The 15,737-nt window shown below is 63.3% G+C and overlaps 1 protein-coding gene across 3 annotated transcripts in view; it reads left to right on the top strand.

Moving 5' to 3' along the window:
• COQ8A (coenzyme Q8A) overlaps positions 1–15,737 on the top strand; it is a 40,463-nt gene that overhangs the window by 21,849 nt on the left and 2,877 nt on the right. For 2 of the 3 annotated variants that reach the window (XM_045453238.1, XM_045453240.1), the window contains exons 3-8: positions 1,319–1,723; positions 1,972–2,038; positions 12,036–12,110; positions 14,744–14,866; positions 15,244–15,329; positions 15,422–15,562. In XM_045453238.1, the coding sequence (XP_045309194.1) occupies positions 1,319–1,723; positions 1,972–2,038; positions 12,036–12,110; positions 14,744–14,866; positions 15,244–15,329; positions 15,422–15,562 (897 nt within the window). The remainder of the gene's footprint in view (positions 1–1,318; positions 1,724–1,971; positions 2,039–12,035; positions 12,111–14,743; positions 14,867–15,243; positions 15,330–15,421; positions 15,563–15,737) is intronic. The other variant, XM_045453239.1, reaches the window with a different exon arrangement.

The following is a 15,737-nucleotide window of genomic DNA, read 5'->3' as shown; positions in this document are numbered from 1 at the left end:
AGGGCTTTGGTCGAGACTTTAGGATTCCCAGCCTCCAGCGGCATCCCTGGGGGTGGGGTGGGGGAGGTGTGGCGGTCCCACCACGGAGGGGACACCGAGCGAGGTGATGGCCCTCAGCGTGCTCCTGGTCTTTCCCGAAAACTCAGATGTCGGTGTCCCCTTGCCTCGGGGGGGCTGGCGGGCCGGGTAATCCAGAAATGCCTGACCCTCTAGTCCTTCAAGGGATTTGTTACCTTACTCGCTGAGCAGACACTCGGGGGAGAGTTACGGCACTTACGGCAAGAGGACGCCCCACTGCCGTGGCTCCCGTGAGCCTGCCCCGCCCCCTCCCCACCGGGCTTGCCCAGCACTGACAAGTGCTGTCTGGCAGCGGCAGGGTGGCCAGCGGGGCCCCCCGCTCCGCCACAGGCCGGTCGCCGGGCCTTTACCAGATCAGTTCCGTTCTCCCGGCCTCAGTTTCCCATTTATGAAATGAGAGCGACGGCGTGATGGCTGGTCTCTCTCCTTCCCCGAGGGCACGGCTTCCGTCCTCAGACCCCTCCGTGTCCCGCAGGCTGAGGTGCAGCTTGGTGGCACCTGCAGGCACCCTGTGCGCCCCACACCCACCTCTGCGGCCTTGGGGCATCCCTCCGGGCCGTCCCCCAGGAGCCCGTGCTGTTCCCCGGCCTGTGGCCCACGCAGCTCTGTGACTGTGCGCAGCCCTGTTTCCAGATGAGCAGGTAGCAGGGAGGGGTCAGGAGGCCTTCCAGGTCACTCAGGGTTCTGACCTAGGAAGAACCTGGGCCCGCAGCGTAGTCTCTGTGACCGCTGCGGGGAAAATGTGGCGCCTCCCTCCTTGCCTGCCCTGGACCCGCAGCTCCTGGGGACAGCGGCCAGTGCTGTCCTGGGGACAGAGGCCAAGAGCCTCTTAGAGGAACGGCCAGGCCGACTTGTGATGGCCGCGTCTGCGGCGAGATGCTGGCTGGGTGTGGCGGGTGGACGCCGTCCTTGCACGGCCCTCGCCAGTCTTTGGTTGGCCTTTTACTTCTCAGAGCTCTCTCTGTCTGCTGGCCTGGCCCACTCCCCAGAGCCCTGGGAGCCCCTCCTTAGCCCTGATTTACAGGCAAGGTGCCCGGCAGGTGCTGGGTGGCTGTGTGCCCACTCCCTGCCCCCCCAGGTCCGCGGAGCGGAGCCTGTGTCTCTGGGCTTCCGGGCCGGGGAGGCTCGCCCCTGTGGAGCCGGCTGAGGCTGCTTCCCAGAGCGCGCTGTCCTGTGCGGGGGTGACACAGGGGAGCCTTGGGCTGGCCTCCTCCTCTCACTCCGCTTTTGTTTCCTGCAGGGTCAGGATTGGCGTGAAGAGCCGTATGCCGAGGGCTTCGATGACCCGGAAGCAGAGTTCTCTGGGCCTCAGACTGCAGGGGCCCCCACGGATTTCTCTGCGGCCTCCTCCCCTGACCGGTCGCCGCCTCCACCCTGGGACCAGGCCGTCAGTGAGGGCCCAGCTCCTGCCTACGTTGCCAGCGGACCCTTTAGGGAAGCCGGGCTCCCGGGCCAGGTTGCCTCCCCTCTGGGCACAGTGACCGGGAGGCTCTTTGGAGACCCCAGACACCCAATCTCTGCCACAGGCCTTTGGCGAAGGTTCTTCCACCAGGACCAGTCCCCCATGGGGGGCCTCACCGCCGAGGACATTGAGAAGGCCCGACAGGCCAAGGCTCGCCCCGAGAGCAAGCCCCACAAGCAGATGGTGTGTCCCGGAGGGGCCCTCGGATGGGGCTGGGGCGGCTGCCGTCCACGGTGGTGCCGGCGGCGGGCCCTCCTCCGGGGACACCCCTGGATGTCGTGCTCTGGAGTCTCCAGGAGCACAGAGGCCCCCTCTTGGTGGAGCGGCTGCCTTCGGGGGTGGAGGGGGTCTGGGGGGGCAGCGTGAAGCCCCTAAGGGGGTCCTGTCCCCGATCGCCAGTTCCGTGAGGTCTCTCTCCTTGCTCCCTCTAGCTCAGCGAGCGGGCTCGGGAGCGGAAGGTGCCAGTTACACGGATCGGGCGGCTGGCCAACTTTGGAGGTAAGGTGGCCGTGTGCCCCCGTGCCACCTCACCTGCCCTGGTGTGCCAGCCCCGGCTGAGCGGGGCCACTGCGGGGCCTGCGTGGAGGAGGAGGATGGTGGGGGCCACAGGGGTCCCAGGGAGGGCGTCGGCTCCTGCATTAGCTGCTCCTGGCCCTTTCCCTCGGGGGATGACCCAGTGACTGGATTCCTCCTGCCCTCCGCTGTGCCGTGAGCTGCTCGGGCCATGCCTGGGGACGGTATCTGCAGCATCTGCCACTCAGCCCCTCGGCAAGTGGGGGCGGGGGGGGGGGCGGCTGGCGAGGAGAGGTTCCTCACGGGGCTGGTTAGTCCCGGCAGAGTGGTGTTTGCCCTGACCCCCCGTGCTTGCGGGTGTCGCGGGTGCTGTCGTGAGGCCTGTGGAGCCGGGAGCTCTGAGCGTAGTATTGCATCGGGTACACCTGCGCCGAGGGGACGTCCTTTCAGTGAAAGGTTGTGGCGCTTGCACCTGCTCTGACGCCGTGCTGTCATCCCCAGTACCTCTTTCCTGACCCGGGTGAGGCTCGCTGCCGTGTGTCTGAGCCGCGCCCCGCTCGCTCTGTGCTTTGCTGGGCTTCTGCGTCTCCCTCCCGACGCTGTCCATCATCCACGCTGTTCTGTCTCTGCTGCCTCTTGTCCCGGAGATGCCGTCCTAGTTCTCCCTCGGGGTTGGCTCCGTGCTCCTGGAGGTGGACCCGCGTGTGGGGTCTCACACTGGCTGGCTGTCTTCCGAATGCGCAGAGCCTGCCGCCTTCACTGGATGGAAGTTTCTCCGCGGAAGCTTTCCTTCCGTCGTTGCTGTCTTAAAATTTGGCATTTGCTGCTCCTCAGCTGCTCGAGGATCTGGCAGAGCATCGTCTGACTTTCAGGACAGAGTTATTGCTTTATTTCCTTTCGTGGGTTTGCGTTCAACCGGTGTTTCACGGAGCATGTGACTTCTGGGGGGCCGCTACCAGGATGAGTTTGGGAGTCCCTGCCCTGGGGGCCTCCGGCGGTCCTTATTCCGCCGGAGACCCGGCGCGGCCCCTGTGTTGTAAGAGGCTGTTAGTCGGGGCGGGGCGGGCAGTGTTTGTTCCTACCGAAGTATTGAATGGGGCCCCTCGTCTCTCCCCACGAGTCTGAGGCCCGATCTGTCCCTGGTCGCTCTGTAGTCTTTCTCTTGAGCCCCCTTCCTGCCGCTCCAGATGGGGCTCGCCACAGAGGCTTCCTTTGACTGATGGGTTTTAGAGATGTGTGATCCTCTCGTGGGAGTCTTTGGGGGTGAGGGTAGTAGAAGGTCTGTTCGGGGAAAAGTGGTCAGAGTAAAGGGTGTGGCGGTAAATTAGAATGTGATGGAAGGCCATGAATTCCTGGTGAAAGAGGCCGAAGCCAGGCCCTCCTGGGTGGAGGGCAGAGAGGCAGCCTCGGTAAGACCGGGTGCGAGGCTCCCCTTGGGTGGGGGGCGGGTGGCCAGAGGCAGCCTGGGTTGAGGTGAGGTGAGGTTCAGGTCTTGGAAGGTGCTTTGTGCCATCGGAAGCCTCCGGAGCCCTCACTGACAGCCGCCGGGATCTGGAGCCGTCCTGGGTGGTGTCCGAGCGCCAGAGGTTGGCCCACAGCTGTGATTCAGGGAGGCCCGTGTTGTTGCCCAGCACTCGGCAGCTCGTGTTTCGGGCTTCGAGGGGGTAGGATGACAGCAGAGAGGGGCCGGGTCTGGGAGAAACGTGCCGTTCTGGCTCCAGAGGTGACTTCTGGGCCTCCTCCCTCCCCGGGACGCGTTCACGCTGTGTGTTTCGACCCTTCAGTGGGTGTGACATGAACTTCATGGGTCAGGCCCAACATTTGAAAAACAAGTAGAATGGAATTGAATAGAAGACCGTCAGAATTAATGGCAGAGATTCTCAGAACTGTACGTGTTGTAAAAAGCCATTTTGTCCAGAGGTACAAGCATCCTATTTATGTGTGTTCCTCACTGGGTTGTGAGGTGTGTGGTTTCCTGGTGGGTCATTGTCTGCACAGATGGAGGTAACACTCTTCTTCTTTGTTTCTCTAGAAAGCACTTCCAACCTTCTTCCCCTCATGGGGCGACAGGTGGACCGACAGGTGTGGGAATGTTTTACAAGGGGACATGAAGGAAGGGGACTCCTATAGACCGGAAGGTCGGGTGCTCAGCTAGTGGAGGTGGAGGGCAGGGGCTGTGCCAGCCGTTCCGATGCCGAGATGGGGGTGGGCGTCCTGGGTCCAGGCTGGCTCTGGGGTATCATGGCTAAGATGTGGGCAGTAGGTCCTGGTAAAGAGTGATGATGGGAAAGATGGGTTCAGATACCGAATTTGGGGTCAGAACTGGGCTTTATGCCGTTGTAATATCTGGGTTATAGTTCCAGCCCTGCTTCCTTGTGACCTAGGTTTTCCCTTCTATAAAATCGGGTTTTTTGTTTTCGTGTTTTTGTTTTTTTAAGGAGGGGGATAGAAGAGGAGGTAGGGAAGGAGTCAAGTTCTTAGGAGAGGAGATCTGACCCAAAATAGTAAATAGGGGAAGGGGAACAGGGGAAAGTGTGGTTCAAGACCTCCCACACTTCAAGAGGGGTCACCAAGCTATGTTCCAGATTCTTTTCCTGGTGCAGAACATTTGTCAGAGATGCTGTGGCTATTTTTATCTGTACAAAAAGTTTGTCAACAATAAAACCCCAAGAGAACATGGAGAAGGCAAACATTATATATACACAAACCAGGCCACCTAGAGGTCACCCAGTCAGCTTTTCGTGAAGTCCTGTCGAAAGACGGGAACTGGGGGGGGGGGGGGGCGGCAGCGACTGGGGAGACAGGAGCCCAGGATCAGACACACATCACCCCCCGCCCTGTGTGTTCTGCTGCATTTGCCCCGTCCCAGCTCAGTGGGGTAGGTTTGTGGTGATCTCACGGCTTGTAAGTGAAACCTTCTCTTCTCCTTTAGCTCCCATGGCCCCGGGCAGTGCTGCCTCAGGGCAAAGTGCCAGCTCTGGGCACCACAAGGGAGCCGTGGCTCATGGTCTCTCTGGAAGCCAATGAGAAAAGCCCAGAATTTATAAAGGTTAGGAAATTTAGCCTTTGTTTCATGTACCCATTCCTGGGCGGCTCAAGATGGGTCCAGAGGGGGTGTTCTCAAACCTAGCCTTACCAACTCATGTTGTAAAAGTTTATTTTTGAGATAGCGTGAGCAGGGGAGGGGCAGAGAGAGGGGGACAGAGCGTCTGAAGCAGGCTCTGTGCTGACAGCAGAGAGCCCGATGCGGGGCTTGAACTCACAAACTGCGAGATCATGACCTGAGCTGAGGTCAGATACTCAACTAACCGAGTCCCCCAGGTGCCCTAACAACTCATCTTTTTAAACACACACCCACCCCTGCTGTGCGTGGGAGGCTCAGCCCAACCCACCGAAGGCTACATCTGGCATGTAAAGTGAGTCCCCTGCCCTGGGATTAGAAGCCTGAGCAGGAGTCCTTTATCACACATGTGGGCTAATTTGGCGTCAGCTGGTGCGGCCTCGCTAACCTTCTGGTACTGCCCTTTTCTGTTCAGACCCAGTTTCCAATCATCCGGTAGAAAGAGATCAAGTCATGGGGCCACGGAGCGAAATCCGAGTCTCCCCGGGAGCAGGGAAGGCACAGGGGCTCCGGGAGGATCCTGGGGCAGAGACGCTGGCTCCAGTTGGCAAAACCGAGGTGGTTCATGGGCTACGCCCTTGAAACGGTGGTTCTCCCTGGTGATAGTGTTCCTGCTGGGCAGACCCGGAGCTGTCCCCCACTCGCCCTTGACATTGCTCAGAACGCAGTGCAGGAAGGAGGCCCTCAGGGTAAAATGCACAAGAATATGACACCAGGATATCAATATCACGAGACGTTAAAATGCACAGGACCCGTCATCAATGCACGCCGCTGGTGCAGCTGGCATCCTGGAGGAAAGGGGCCCATCGTGCCGTCTTCCAAGGGAGCGAACAGATCAAGCTCCAGCGGCCCAGAAGGGGGTGGGAGTCAGCTTAGGAGCCAGAGGAGACCAGATGTGGAGAGGCCCTGCCTCACACCCAATTCCCCCCCCCCCCCCCCCCCAGAGTGTGGTGGCTCGTGGGTTGGGCCTGTGAGTCTGGTCTCACGCCTGATGTTTAACTGTGGCCTGGGAAAACTTGCTGTATCTCTTTTGAACGGGGAACAGCTCCTGTCCTGGCCGCTTCCATAAGCTGGAGGTCTGGGGGTAGAGACGCAGGGGGCACACAGGGAGCGCGTGGACAGCCTGGGTGGGGTTCATTTGCCTCCCCTTCCCTCCCCGACCCTGCCAGGAGGGAGGAGGGAGTGGTGGCCCCCCACCCACCCTGCCCCCACTTCCTCCACTCTGCCCGCTGCCACCCACTCCTCGGAACTTGGGGGATCGCCCTCCCCCCCTGTGGCTCCGTCCTGGGAGCCGGGCAGGGCCGTGGGCCTCTTCTTCCTCCTCCCGAAAGGAGGCTGGCTGTCCCTGTGAGCCCGGGGCCTGTGGGGCCTTCAGGGGACACCGGGCCGCCACGTGGCTGATGCCCCGGCAGGAGCCTCTCTTCCTGGGCACGGGGGTCGCCCGCCTCCACGTGTTCTTCCCTCCGGGCGCCGCTCGCTGCCGCGCGGGACACACCGCTGGGGTCGGTGACCTGGACGGGATCTGGGCCCAGGGCGGAGTTCTCCAAGGTGAACGCCGCCGCCTCCCCCTCCTCCGGAGGCCCCTCGGTGTGTGGCCTGCCCTGCTGCACAGACACGTGCAGGGTTGGGGGCCGTGGGGCGGGGCCACGGACCGGAAGCCGAACCCAGGCATGTGTGAACGACTTAGATAGAGACGCCGCCCCTGCGCCGGTGTAGCCGCGGCTCCTCCGCCGCGGCCTCCGCCCGGCCACCTGCGCGCCGCTCTCCTGACGCGGAGCCCCTGGTGGTCGGCTGGGGCCCGACCTCGTGGGGTGCCTGCCGGCCGCAGAGGAGTCCGGGGGCCCCGCGAAGTAGGGGCCTGGCGATGACTGGGGTGGGGACGCTTCCATCTGCGGCTCGGCGTGCCAGTCAGTGTTGGGGATTCTGGTCATTTCTTCGGGCACTGCTTCTGCCCCGTTTCCGCCCTTGCTCCCCTCCTGGGGGCTCTCGTCACATGCGTGTTGGGTGTGTCGGGCTTCGTCATGCATGGCTCTTGCACTCTGTCCTGTCCTTCCCACCGTCTCCTTTCCAGTTCGGGCTTGAGGGGACTTGTCTTCCGGGCCCCGCCGCGGCTGTCAGGTGAGCGGGCCGGAAGATCGGAGCAGACGGAGCAGGTGCCGTGGAGCTGATCCCGGCCGGCCGAGCGCTGCTTCCTTCACGGTGTCGTGGCGGCCGCGGGCCTTGCCGGGACCTCCCAGGCGTCGCCAGGCAGAAGCGGGGAGGGCACCGAGGCGACAGGACACTTGGAGGGGACAAGACGCGAAGCAGCAGGAAGAAATAAGGGGGACGTGGGGAGGTGATTGTGAAATAGGGTCTAGAAAACAGATGTGAGGACAAGACAGTGGGGCAGGAGCCAGGAGCAGCCAGAAGGGACCCTGGGGAAGCCTTCCATTTTTAGAAGGTAAAAGGTTAAGGAACTGTGAGTCCCAGATAAATACTTGCTTTAAAAAACAGTTTGTGAGGCTTCATCGGGTTTGTGAAGACTAAGGTAATGGGGCACCCACTTGGCTCAGTCGGTGGAGTAGGTGCCTCCTGAACTCGGGGTCGTGAGTTCGACCCCCACATTGGGTGCAGAGGAAAAAAAAAAAAAGTCTTGAGGTATGGAAAAGGGTCAAGGGCACCCTGGGACTCGTGTGTCCATTTGTCCCTCAGATGCTTCAGTTGCCACGTGATTCCCCTTGTCCACACGTGTTTCTGCTATTGGTTGCAGGACTCTCTTGCCGTTAGAACACTGGGCCACGTGTTAGTCAGAAAACAACATACTGAAAAAAGAGAGGTGTGGCCACGAAAGAGTGTCCTGTCTGTTGGAAGAGAAGGTCGCTTGGGCAGAAGACCAAAGCGATGGCTGCTATGGTTCTGACACGTGGGGACGCGGGCCCGGCGCGCTCTGGAGAGCGAGCTTCTGTGTCCCCTCCTGCTGGTGAACAAACACACGTTGGGGAACGGGCATATTTGGTTGTTTTCTGATTTTGTTAAGTAAGCACGTTTAAAACAAAAGACACTCCCACCAACTGTTTTCACTTTATCTTTTTTTAAAGGAGATTTTAATAATGTACAAAGGACATGCTCCCAAGAGGAAGGGTAGAAGGCAGAGTGAGAAGTTTGGTGATAGACAGGGGGGTCCTGTGGCCGGGGCCAGGAGCCGTGCAGAACCGTCCCGCAGTGCCCACTCAGTGGGGGTTATGGGCCGTGGTTTCTGCTTTTCGGGAGGTGCGTTACCAGGGGTGCGTGTGTCTGTCTTGCCCCTCAGGAGCTCTGTGAGGACGGCGAGGGCACTTACTGTCATCTCCAGTTCTGATGACAAGTGGGGCCACAGCGCCTGGGTCCCCGGGGCCACGTGTGCATTCGTGACGTTGCAGGGCCCTGCTGCGCACACAGCGATCTGAGCCCGGGGACCTGTGACCAGCCCCTGTGTCCACGGCCGGGCCGGTGCTGGGCATGGGGGGGAAGGCAGCTCCTGACAGCCTGGGGGCACCCTGTCCAGGGGACTCCGCTCCTTCCTGCCGCCCACCCCGGGCCAGGCAGGGTGGAGGGCGCAAGTGATGGCGGAGAGGGCGGCCGGGACTCCCGAGGGTTCAGGGTCCCCTCGGAGCCCCTGCCTCCTCCACGCGTAGCTTTGTCTTCTAAGATCAGAAGGACCGTTAGGGTTACAAAAGCGAGGCTCAGAGCAGCCCGGCACACGGTCTGTTGTCTGCAGACCCCTCTGCCCGCGGCCCCTGCGCAGGAACCCCTTTGAGCCGGCTCTGTGAACACACCCGGGGCTGCTGGCGGGTGAAGCCAGAGCCCCAAGGAACGTTTGCTTCCTCTTCCTGCTCGGGGCACCTTCACCAGGCTGTTGGCTGGAGGGTGTTTTGTTTTTCCTTTTCTTAACCTCTGATGGCTGTCTGGACAGCGGCCCAGTGGCCCCGATGACCTCTGGAGGGACCTGGCGGGGACAGGCCCGGACTGGGGTCCTGGGAAGCCGGCCCAGCGCTCTCCCGTCTCTGGGGAGGACCCTGCCATCCTCCCCCACACTTGACGGCAGAACCTCTGTTCACGACAGAACCGCCAGCAACTGTCTCCGAAGGCCTGGCGCCTGCTCGCAGGCGAGGACGGAGGCCCCTGTCGCCAATGCGGGGCTGAGAGCAGTTCTGCAGCGGCCTGTGGCCGTGTGGGCCGGAGCACGACAGGGGGGTGGGGGCGGGGACTGAGGTCAGGGGTGACGCAGGCTGTGAGCTGGCTTAGCGGGGCTCCGGGTGTCCGAGGTGGAGGGGCTGCCCTCCCCCGTTTGCCTCCGCCTGGTTCTGGGGGACGGAAGAGCCTGGCCGGCCTTGTGCCTCCCGGTCGGCACGGCTCCGGGCATCGCCTGAGCCCGGGTGGGGGTGCGGGGGGGCCAGTTTATTCTTGGTTCGCTGGAGCAGGAGCTCCTGAGGCCAAGGTCAGGGCCGCAGCAGCACCTCCGGCCGGCGCGGGGCAAGTCTAAGGCCGTCTTTGTGGAACGTGCTCTGGCCCTGCCCGGCGGTGGAGACATGGCCGCCAAGAGTTTGACCGGGTGTGGGGGAGGGGGGGGCACCCCTGCAAGCACTGGCCAGGCTGGTTAACCTTTGAAGACATCTGCCTCTTTTGTGGGCTTGACTTTGGACTTGATCTCGGCAGAGAAAAATCTAGATGCCGAGAGACCTTGGTGAAAGTCACTATAGTTTGAAGGTTAACCTTGCTTGTTATCACTTCCTTTGCGGAGTCAGATAATGTGTTGGGAGGGGTGAGGTGGGCGGGCAGCAGGAGAGTTAATGTTTAATTGGCACCCTGGCTGCCCTCGGCTCTGTGCCCAGTGCCGTCCGGAGCTGGCTGGCGGGAAAACAGGCCCTAGTGCCCGTGTCCTGGCACCAGGACATCCTGAGAGGGCCCAGGGGGCTGTTCGCGGGTGACTGGCTCCTTCCCGTGGCCTTCAGAGCGTGGCCCATCCTGTCCGGCCTGGACTCTGGAGTTTGCGAGCTCTGTACAAAAGCAAGACAAAACCCTGAAATACCTCTAGCAATTTTCGTCTGTAAGAGCACTTGTAGAAATGACCATATGTTGGCTGTTTTACGTTAAATAACATAGAGGACGCATGTTCACTTCACATGCTTCTTTTTGCCTTTTGTAAGGTGGCTACTAGAAAATTAAAATTTTTTTGTTAAGGTTTATGCATTTTTCAGAGACAGAGACAGAGCATGAGCAGGGGAGGGGCAGAGAGAGAGAGAGACACAGAGTCCCAAGCAGGCTCCAGGCTCTGAGCCGTCAGCGCAGAGCCCGACGCGGGGCTCGAACTCACGGACGGAGAGACCATGACCCGAGCCGAAGTTAGACGCTCAACTGACCGAGCCACCGAGGCACCCCAGAAAATTTAACATTAGACACGTGGCTGGCATTGTATTTCTCGGGACGGCACCGGTCTAGCCGTTTTGAATGGGAGAAGTGAGCGTGGCGAACACGGGAGCGTTGCTGGCGCCTGGCCCTGCTGGGAGTGCCTGTTCTTGGTGGACCGGTGAGTCCCGGCCACGACCTGTGGGGCAGGAGCCCCGCTTCTGGCTGGCGGAAGGAGGCTGCCCACCCGCCTGCCGGTGGGGAAGATGTGTGTCGCCAGAGCACGTTGTAGGGTTGGGTTACCTTCTTTTGATTTAAATGAGTTCGAGCCCCGCATCGGGCTCTGTGCTGACAGCTCAGAGCCTGGAGCCTGTTTCAGATTCTGTGTCTCCCTCTCTCTGACCCTCCCCTGTTCATGCTCTGTCTCTCCCTGTCTCAAAAATAAATAAAACGTTAAAAAAAAAATTAAAAAAAAATTGTTTATGTCTGCACTTAACTGTTTCTAGTTAAATAAAATTTTCAGTAGAATAACATTTTTCGTAACACGAATACGTAATCATTGTAGAAACTCGGAGAACGCAGATCCTTCTGCTGGGTTCCTGGCTCACTAAACCACCCGCTGGGCGTGGGGGCTGCTGCCCCACGGTCTCCCAGCCCCACGGGTCTCGGGGCCTGTCCGGTGTCGTCCCTGGGTCTCTGCTGTCCCTTCTGCGGGGTCAGTGGGCTCTGGCGTGTCGTCTTTCTCTCTGCTAATGTGCGCCCCCACCTCAGCCCTGGCCCGCCCCTGGGCTTTCTGTGTGGCCTCAGTGGCACCTATTGGGTTCCGTGGGCCTTTCTTGGACGGTCGGGATCAGGCACTTCTGGTCTCTGGACAAAAGACGTATTAATGAACTTTGATGTGGATGATTCTGAAACATTTTTAGATTAGAAATCATCTGGTCCCCCGTTGTCCTCAGACCACCGTCTGCACCTGCCGGGCCCGCGGTCCTGTGAGTCTCCACGGCTCGGATTAGGGACACTTTGCCTTTGCAGACGCTCTGACGCCCACTGACGGCTGCTTCATATCACTGCAGGGAGGGCTTTCCTTCCAGTTGCGAGAGTTCTAGAGAACTGCGACGCCGGGTCACGCCGGAGTGAGCGGCCACGTTCCAAGGGGTGCCCCGTGTGGCCAGGATGTCCTCGGCCCACGGACCGTTCCTGGCGCGTATTCCGTTCGTGCCGGAAACCCTTCCTGTTTGGGCGTCTTCTTAGGGTCTGTGCGCGGGGAGCCTGCAGACTAGCAAGGGTGATGGGGGTCCAGCTGGATGGAGCTTCCTTGAGCCAAACCTCTGAAAATAGCAGATGTGTGTCTCCTACCTTTTTTCTCCCTTTTTGCATCGTCTGGCGGTCAGCGAGGGTCGGAGCGGAGGCGGGTGACCGTGGGGCTGCTCTGGGCCTCATGGATGGAAGGGTGGTGGGTGGCCCCCGTGCCAGCACCCAGCGCCCTTCTCCTTGCAGGTCTGGCTGTGGGTCTAGGCTTCGGGGCGCTGGCCGAGGTGGCCAAGAAGAGCCTCCGCCCAGGGGACCCTCCAGGTGAGCTGGGCCCTTGGCCGGGAGGGCAGGGTGGGCCCCGGGAGGTGGGCCTGTCAGTCCCCAGCTGCGCGCCCCCCCCCCCCCCATGTGCCTGGAGAATTGGCCTCCAGGGATGCCTCAGGTCCTGGGTTCTGTGTCAGTGGTGGCCGAGGTTGTGTCTCTGCACCTGCCGGCCCTCCCAGACTCTGTGGGGCCGTTGGCACCCAGTGGTCTGGCCAGGTCGGGCGCCCAGGGCTCCCCATTTGGCTGTGGGTGAGGGACGTCGGTGCTGGAGGAACAGACCCCTCAGGGCCCTTGGTCCCCCCCCCCCCCCCCCCCGGAGACCTGAAGTGGCCTCTTCTCTGGCCTGAGACCCTCTGTCTCATGATTCCTCTGTGAGGTCAGTGAGGCCAGGTCACCACGCGCATTGCCCCCGGTCTGGACGGCCCCTCTCCACCCGCAAGACCCCTTGTGGGGACAAGGGCCTCCTGGGGAGAGGGCACTGGCCCGCCCCCACGGGCCCCTGAGAGCGGGGTGCACGGGACACACAGAGTGTCCTTGGAAGGGGCCGGAGGACGGAGGGCTTAGCAGGGGTATTTTTAGTGTCGGTGCTGAGACACTTTAGGAAAAGCCCGGCTTTCTCTGGAACGAGAAGCCCGTGTTCTCTAGGCACGAAGCCCGTCCCGCTGGAAACTGGCTGCTTTCATCCCACCTCGTCCAAGCAGAGGAGAGGCGACCTTCGCCAGGGAAGTGGTGACCCTGGCTGACGGTCGGGGGCGCTCGCCGGGCTTGGGCCACGGTGGGCCCGGGCCAGACCTGTGGCCTGGAGGGTGCTGACCGGCGGGGCCCGGTCTGCCCCCTGGAGGGCCTCTCCTGAGTGGGGGCCACACCTGCCATGGCCTGGCTTCCCCAGGCTGCTCTCAGAACGAGCCTTGCCCGGGCAGGAGTGCAGACTGTGGGGAGGGCTGCCTGAAAGGCCCGAGAGGGCCCCGCACGGTCCCCATGTCTCTGGAGCCCTACTGTGTGCCGGGAGGGCGCGTTCGCCTGCTGCCCACTGGGGCTACGGCCCTTTCCCTAGCGTGTTTCCTCCCGCCGTGCCCGGGGGCGGGGGAGGGCAGAGGGCACGTAGAGGGGCCGCCCTTCCCTCCGCGCTGGCCCTCCGCTGCTGCCCAGGGCAGGGGGTGATCTGGGGGCCCTTCTCGGCCCAGCTCTGGGGGCAGGTCTTGCCGTCTGGGGCCCCGGGAGTGAGCCTCGTGCAGCCGATCTCGGGTGCCAGCGGATTCGTGGGTTCTCTCTGGGGCTTCTCGTCTGCAAACTCTGTGTCCCGGGCCCTCGGTCCCCATGTCCCCCCACCCCCAGGCTGTCAGAGGCCAGGCTGGACACGGCCCCCAGGGCAGCGGTGTGCCGGCCGCCTCTCCTGTTCCCTCTTCGGGGCGCGCCGGGCCAGGCCCCTGGCGGTGCAGGCCGAGGAAAGTGCCAGGCACCGTGCATGCGGCCTTGGGGACAGATCTGAGCAGGCTCGCGGGGCACCGGGCAGGGAGAGCAGCAGATGACCCGGGACTGGAGGAGCTGGGGGTGGGGGCGGCAGGTGCAGAGCCGGCCCCCTGCCCGGGCCTCTCCCCGCCTCGGGACCGGCGCAGACTCGGTATCCAGGCAGGGCTATGCCAAGGTTGGGGCGAGGGCACTGAGGTCGGAGCGCCCCGCCGTCCCTTGGCCTCCCCGTGGCCCGAATCCTCGCCCTGCACCCTACGCCCATGGTCGTTCCAGACAAAGGTGGTCTTCACCCCCAGGGTTACCGCCCGTCGGGGGCCTCTGTGGCCAGAGGGGGAGGTAGATACTGGCCAGCCGTGTGCCGTCCTGGACCTTGCGCTCCTCTCCCTGGGGGGGCTGTGCCCTCGCTGCAGCCAGCCCGCCTCACAGTGACCCCAGGGGTGCTGTGACCTTCATGGGGGGAGGGACAGTGACTAGTCCTCCTTGCCTGGGTCCCCAGGTCCTCCCTCCTGGTGCCTGGCCCCCCCACCCCATCCCCATCCCTGCACTTGACTCTGCTCTTCAGCGGTGCTCCTGTCGGGCCGGGGACTGGTACGGAGGGAGGGGCTTAGCGTGTGTGCGGTGTGCCCGTGTGAGTGCATTGTGCGAGTGTGCACACGCATGTGTGTGCGAGCACGCGTGCACATGGGTGTGCCAGTGTGTACGAGTGTGCACGTGCGCGTCTGGTGCGTGCATGTGTGTGCGCGTCTGGTGCGTGCATGTGTGTGCGTGCGTGTTGAGAGGGGGCTGGGGTCAGGCCTGGGGAAGCTTCCACAGCATCGGGCAGGGGGTACCAAGGGTTGGGTTGAAATCGCGGTGCCGGTGTCGGGGACCCGCCAGGAGGACGGAGGCCCCGCGCCGGGCTCTGTGCCGGGTCTCTCCGCGCCGCTCTTGAAAGTCTCCGCGTCCTGAAGCGTTCCGTCCCTGTTTTCACCGGGAGGATGGAGATGTCCCTGAGGCGTGGGGCCCAGGGGCCGTGGGCTGGGACGTGCTCGGGCCCCCGCGGCCGCCCGACGGCCGCCCCCAGCAGCTCCCCGGGCTCGTGCCCCTCCCGGGCGGGGTGAGGCCCGCAGATGCCCCGAGAGGGGCCGGGCGCCGCGTGCTGACCCGGCTCCGGCCCGCAGGGAAGAAGGCCGTGCTGGACTCCAGCCCCTTCCTGTCTGAGGCGAACGCGGAGCGCATCGTCCGCACGCTGTGCAAGGTGCGCGGGGCGGCGCTCAAGCTGGGCCAGATGCTGAGTATCCAGGGTGAGTAGGCCCTGCGGGGTGGGGGGGGGGGCGGGAGTTCGGCCCCGCTGGGAGGGGGCCCTGGGGGGGGGAGTGGAAGGAGGGGGCCCGGAGAGGGTGCGCGGCCTGGCCGGCGTCCCCACGTCCCCTCCCGAGCCTCTGTCTACAGCCTCAGGGGCCTGCGTGCCAGGCGGGAGCTGCCGCGCGGCCTCGGGCCCGTGCCCTGTGGCCTCCGAGCCCGGCTCCCGGTGCGTGCAGGGCAGAGCGGCGTCTCGGTCGCCTTCCCCGGGCGCAACTGGGGCCCCTGAGGTGGCTGCCGTGCCGCGCCCCCCCCCCCCTCGCCGGGCTTCTTCCCTGAGCGGCCGGCCCCCTGCTCTGCTCTCTCGGGTGCCTTCCAGACGACGCTTTCATCAACCCCCATCTGGCCAAGATCTTCGAGCGGGTGAGGCAGAGCGCGGACTTCATGCCGCTGAAGCAGATGATGGTGAGGCAGGCGGTGCCGGGGGCGGGGGGCGGGGGGCGGCTGTCAGGGCAGGCTGCGCTCACGGCCCCTCCCCGCCTCTCTCCTCCCGCCAGAAGACCCTCAACGGTGACCTGGGCCCTGGCTGGCGGGACAAGCTGGAGTACTTTGAGGAGCGGCCCTTCGCGGCCGCGTCCATCGGGCAGGTGCACCTGGCTCGCATGAAGGGCGGCCGCGAGGTGGCCATGAAGATCCAGGTGGGCACCCGCGTGTGCGCCCGTGCCCGGGCGGGGGTGGGGGGCTGTGGAGGGCACAGCCGGGGCCCTGTGGCGTCGGGGTCTCGGCACGCTACGCATCCACCCCCCGGGCGCCCCCTCTCTGGGGCGGGGCTGCGTCTCCTCATGTCCGTCCCCAGTGCCAGGGCAGCGCTGG

This window comes from Leopardus geoffroyi, chromosome C3 (assembly GCF_018350155.1).
Source record: "Leopardus geoffroyi isolate Oge1 chromosome C3, O.geoffroyi_Oge1_pat1.0, whole genome shotgun sequence".
NCBI classification, from domain to species: domain Eukaryota; kingdom Metazoa; phylum Chordata; class Mammalia; order Carnivora; family Felidae; genus Leopardus; species Leopardus geoffroyi.
The sequence above is the reverse complement of the archived record's forward strand: the minus strand, read 5'-3'. Positions and strand labels throughout refer to the sequence as shown.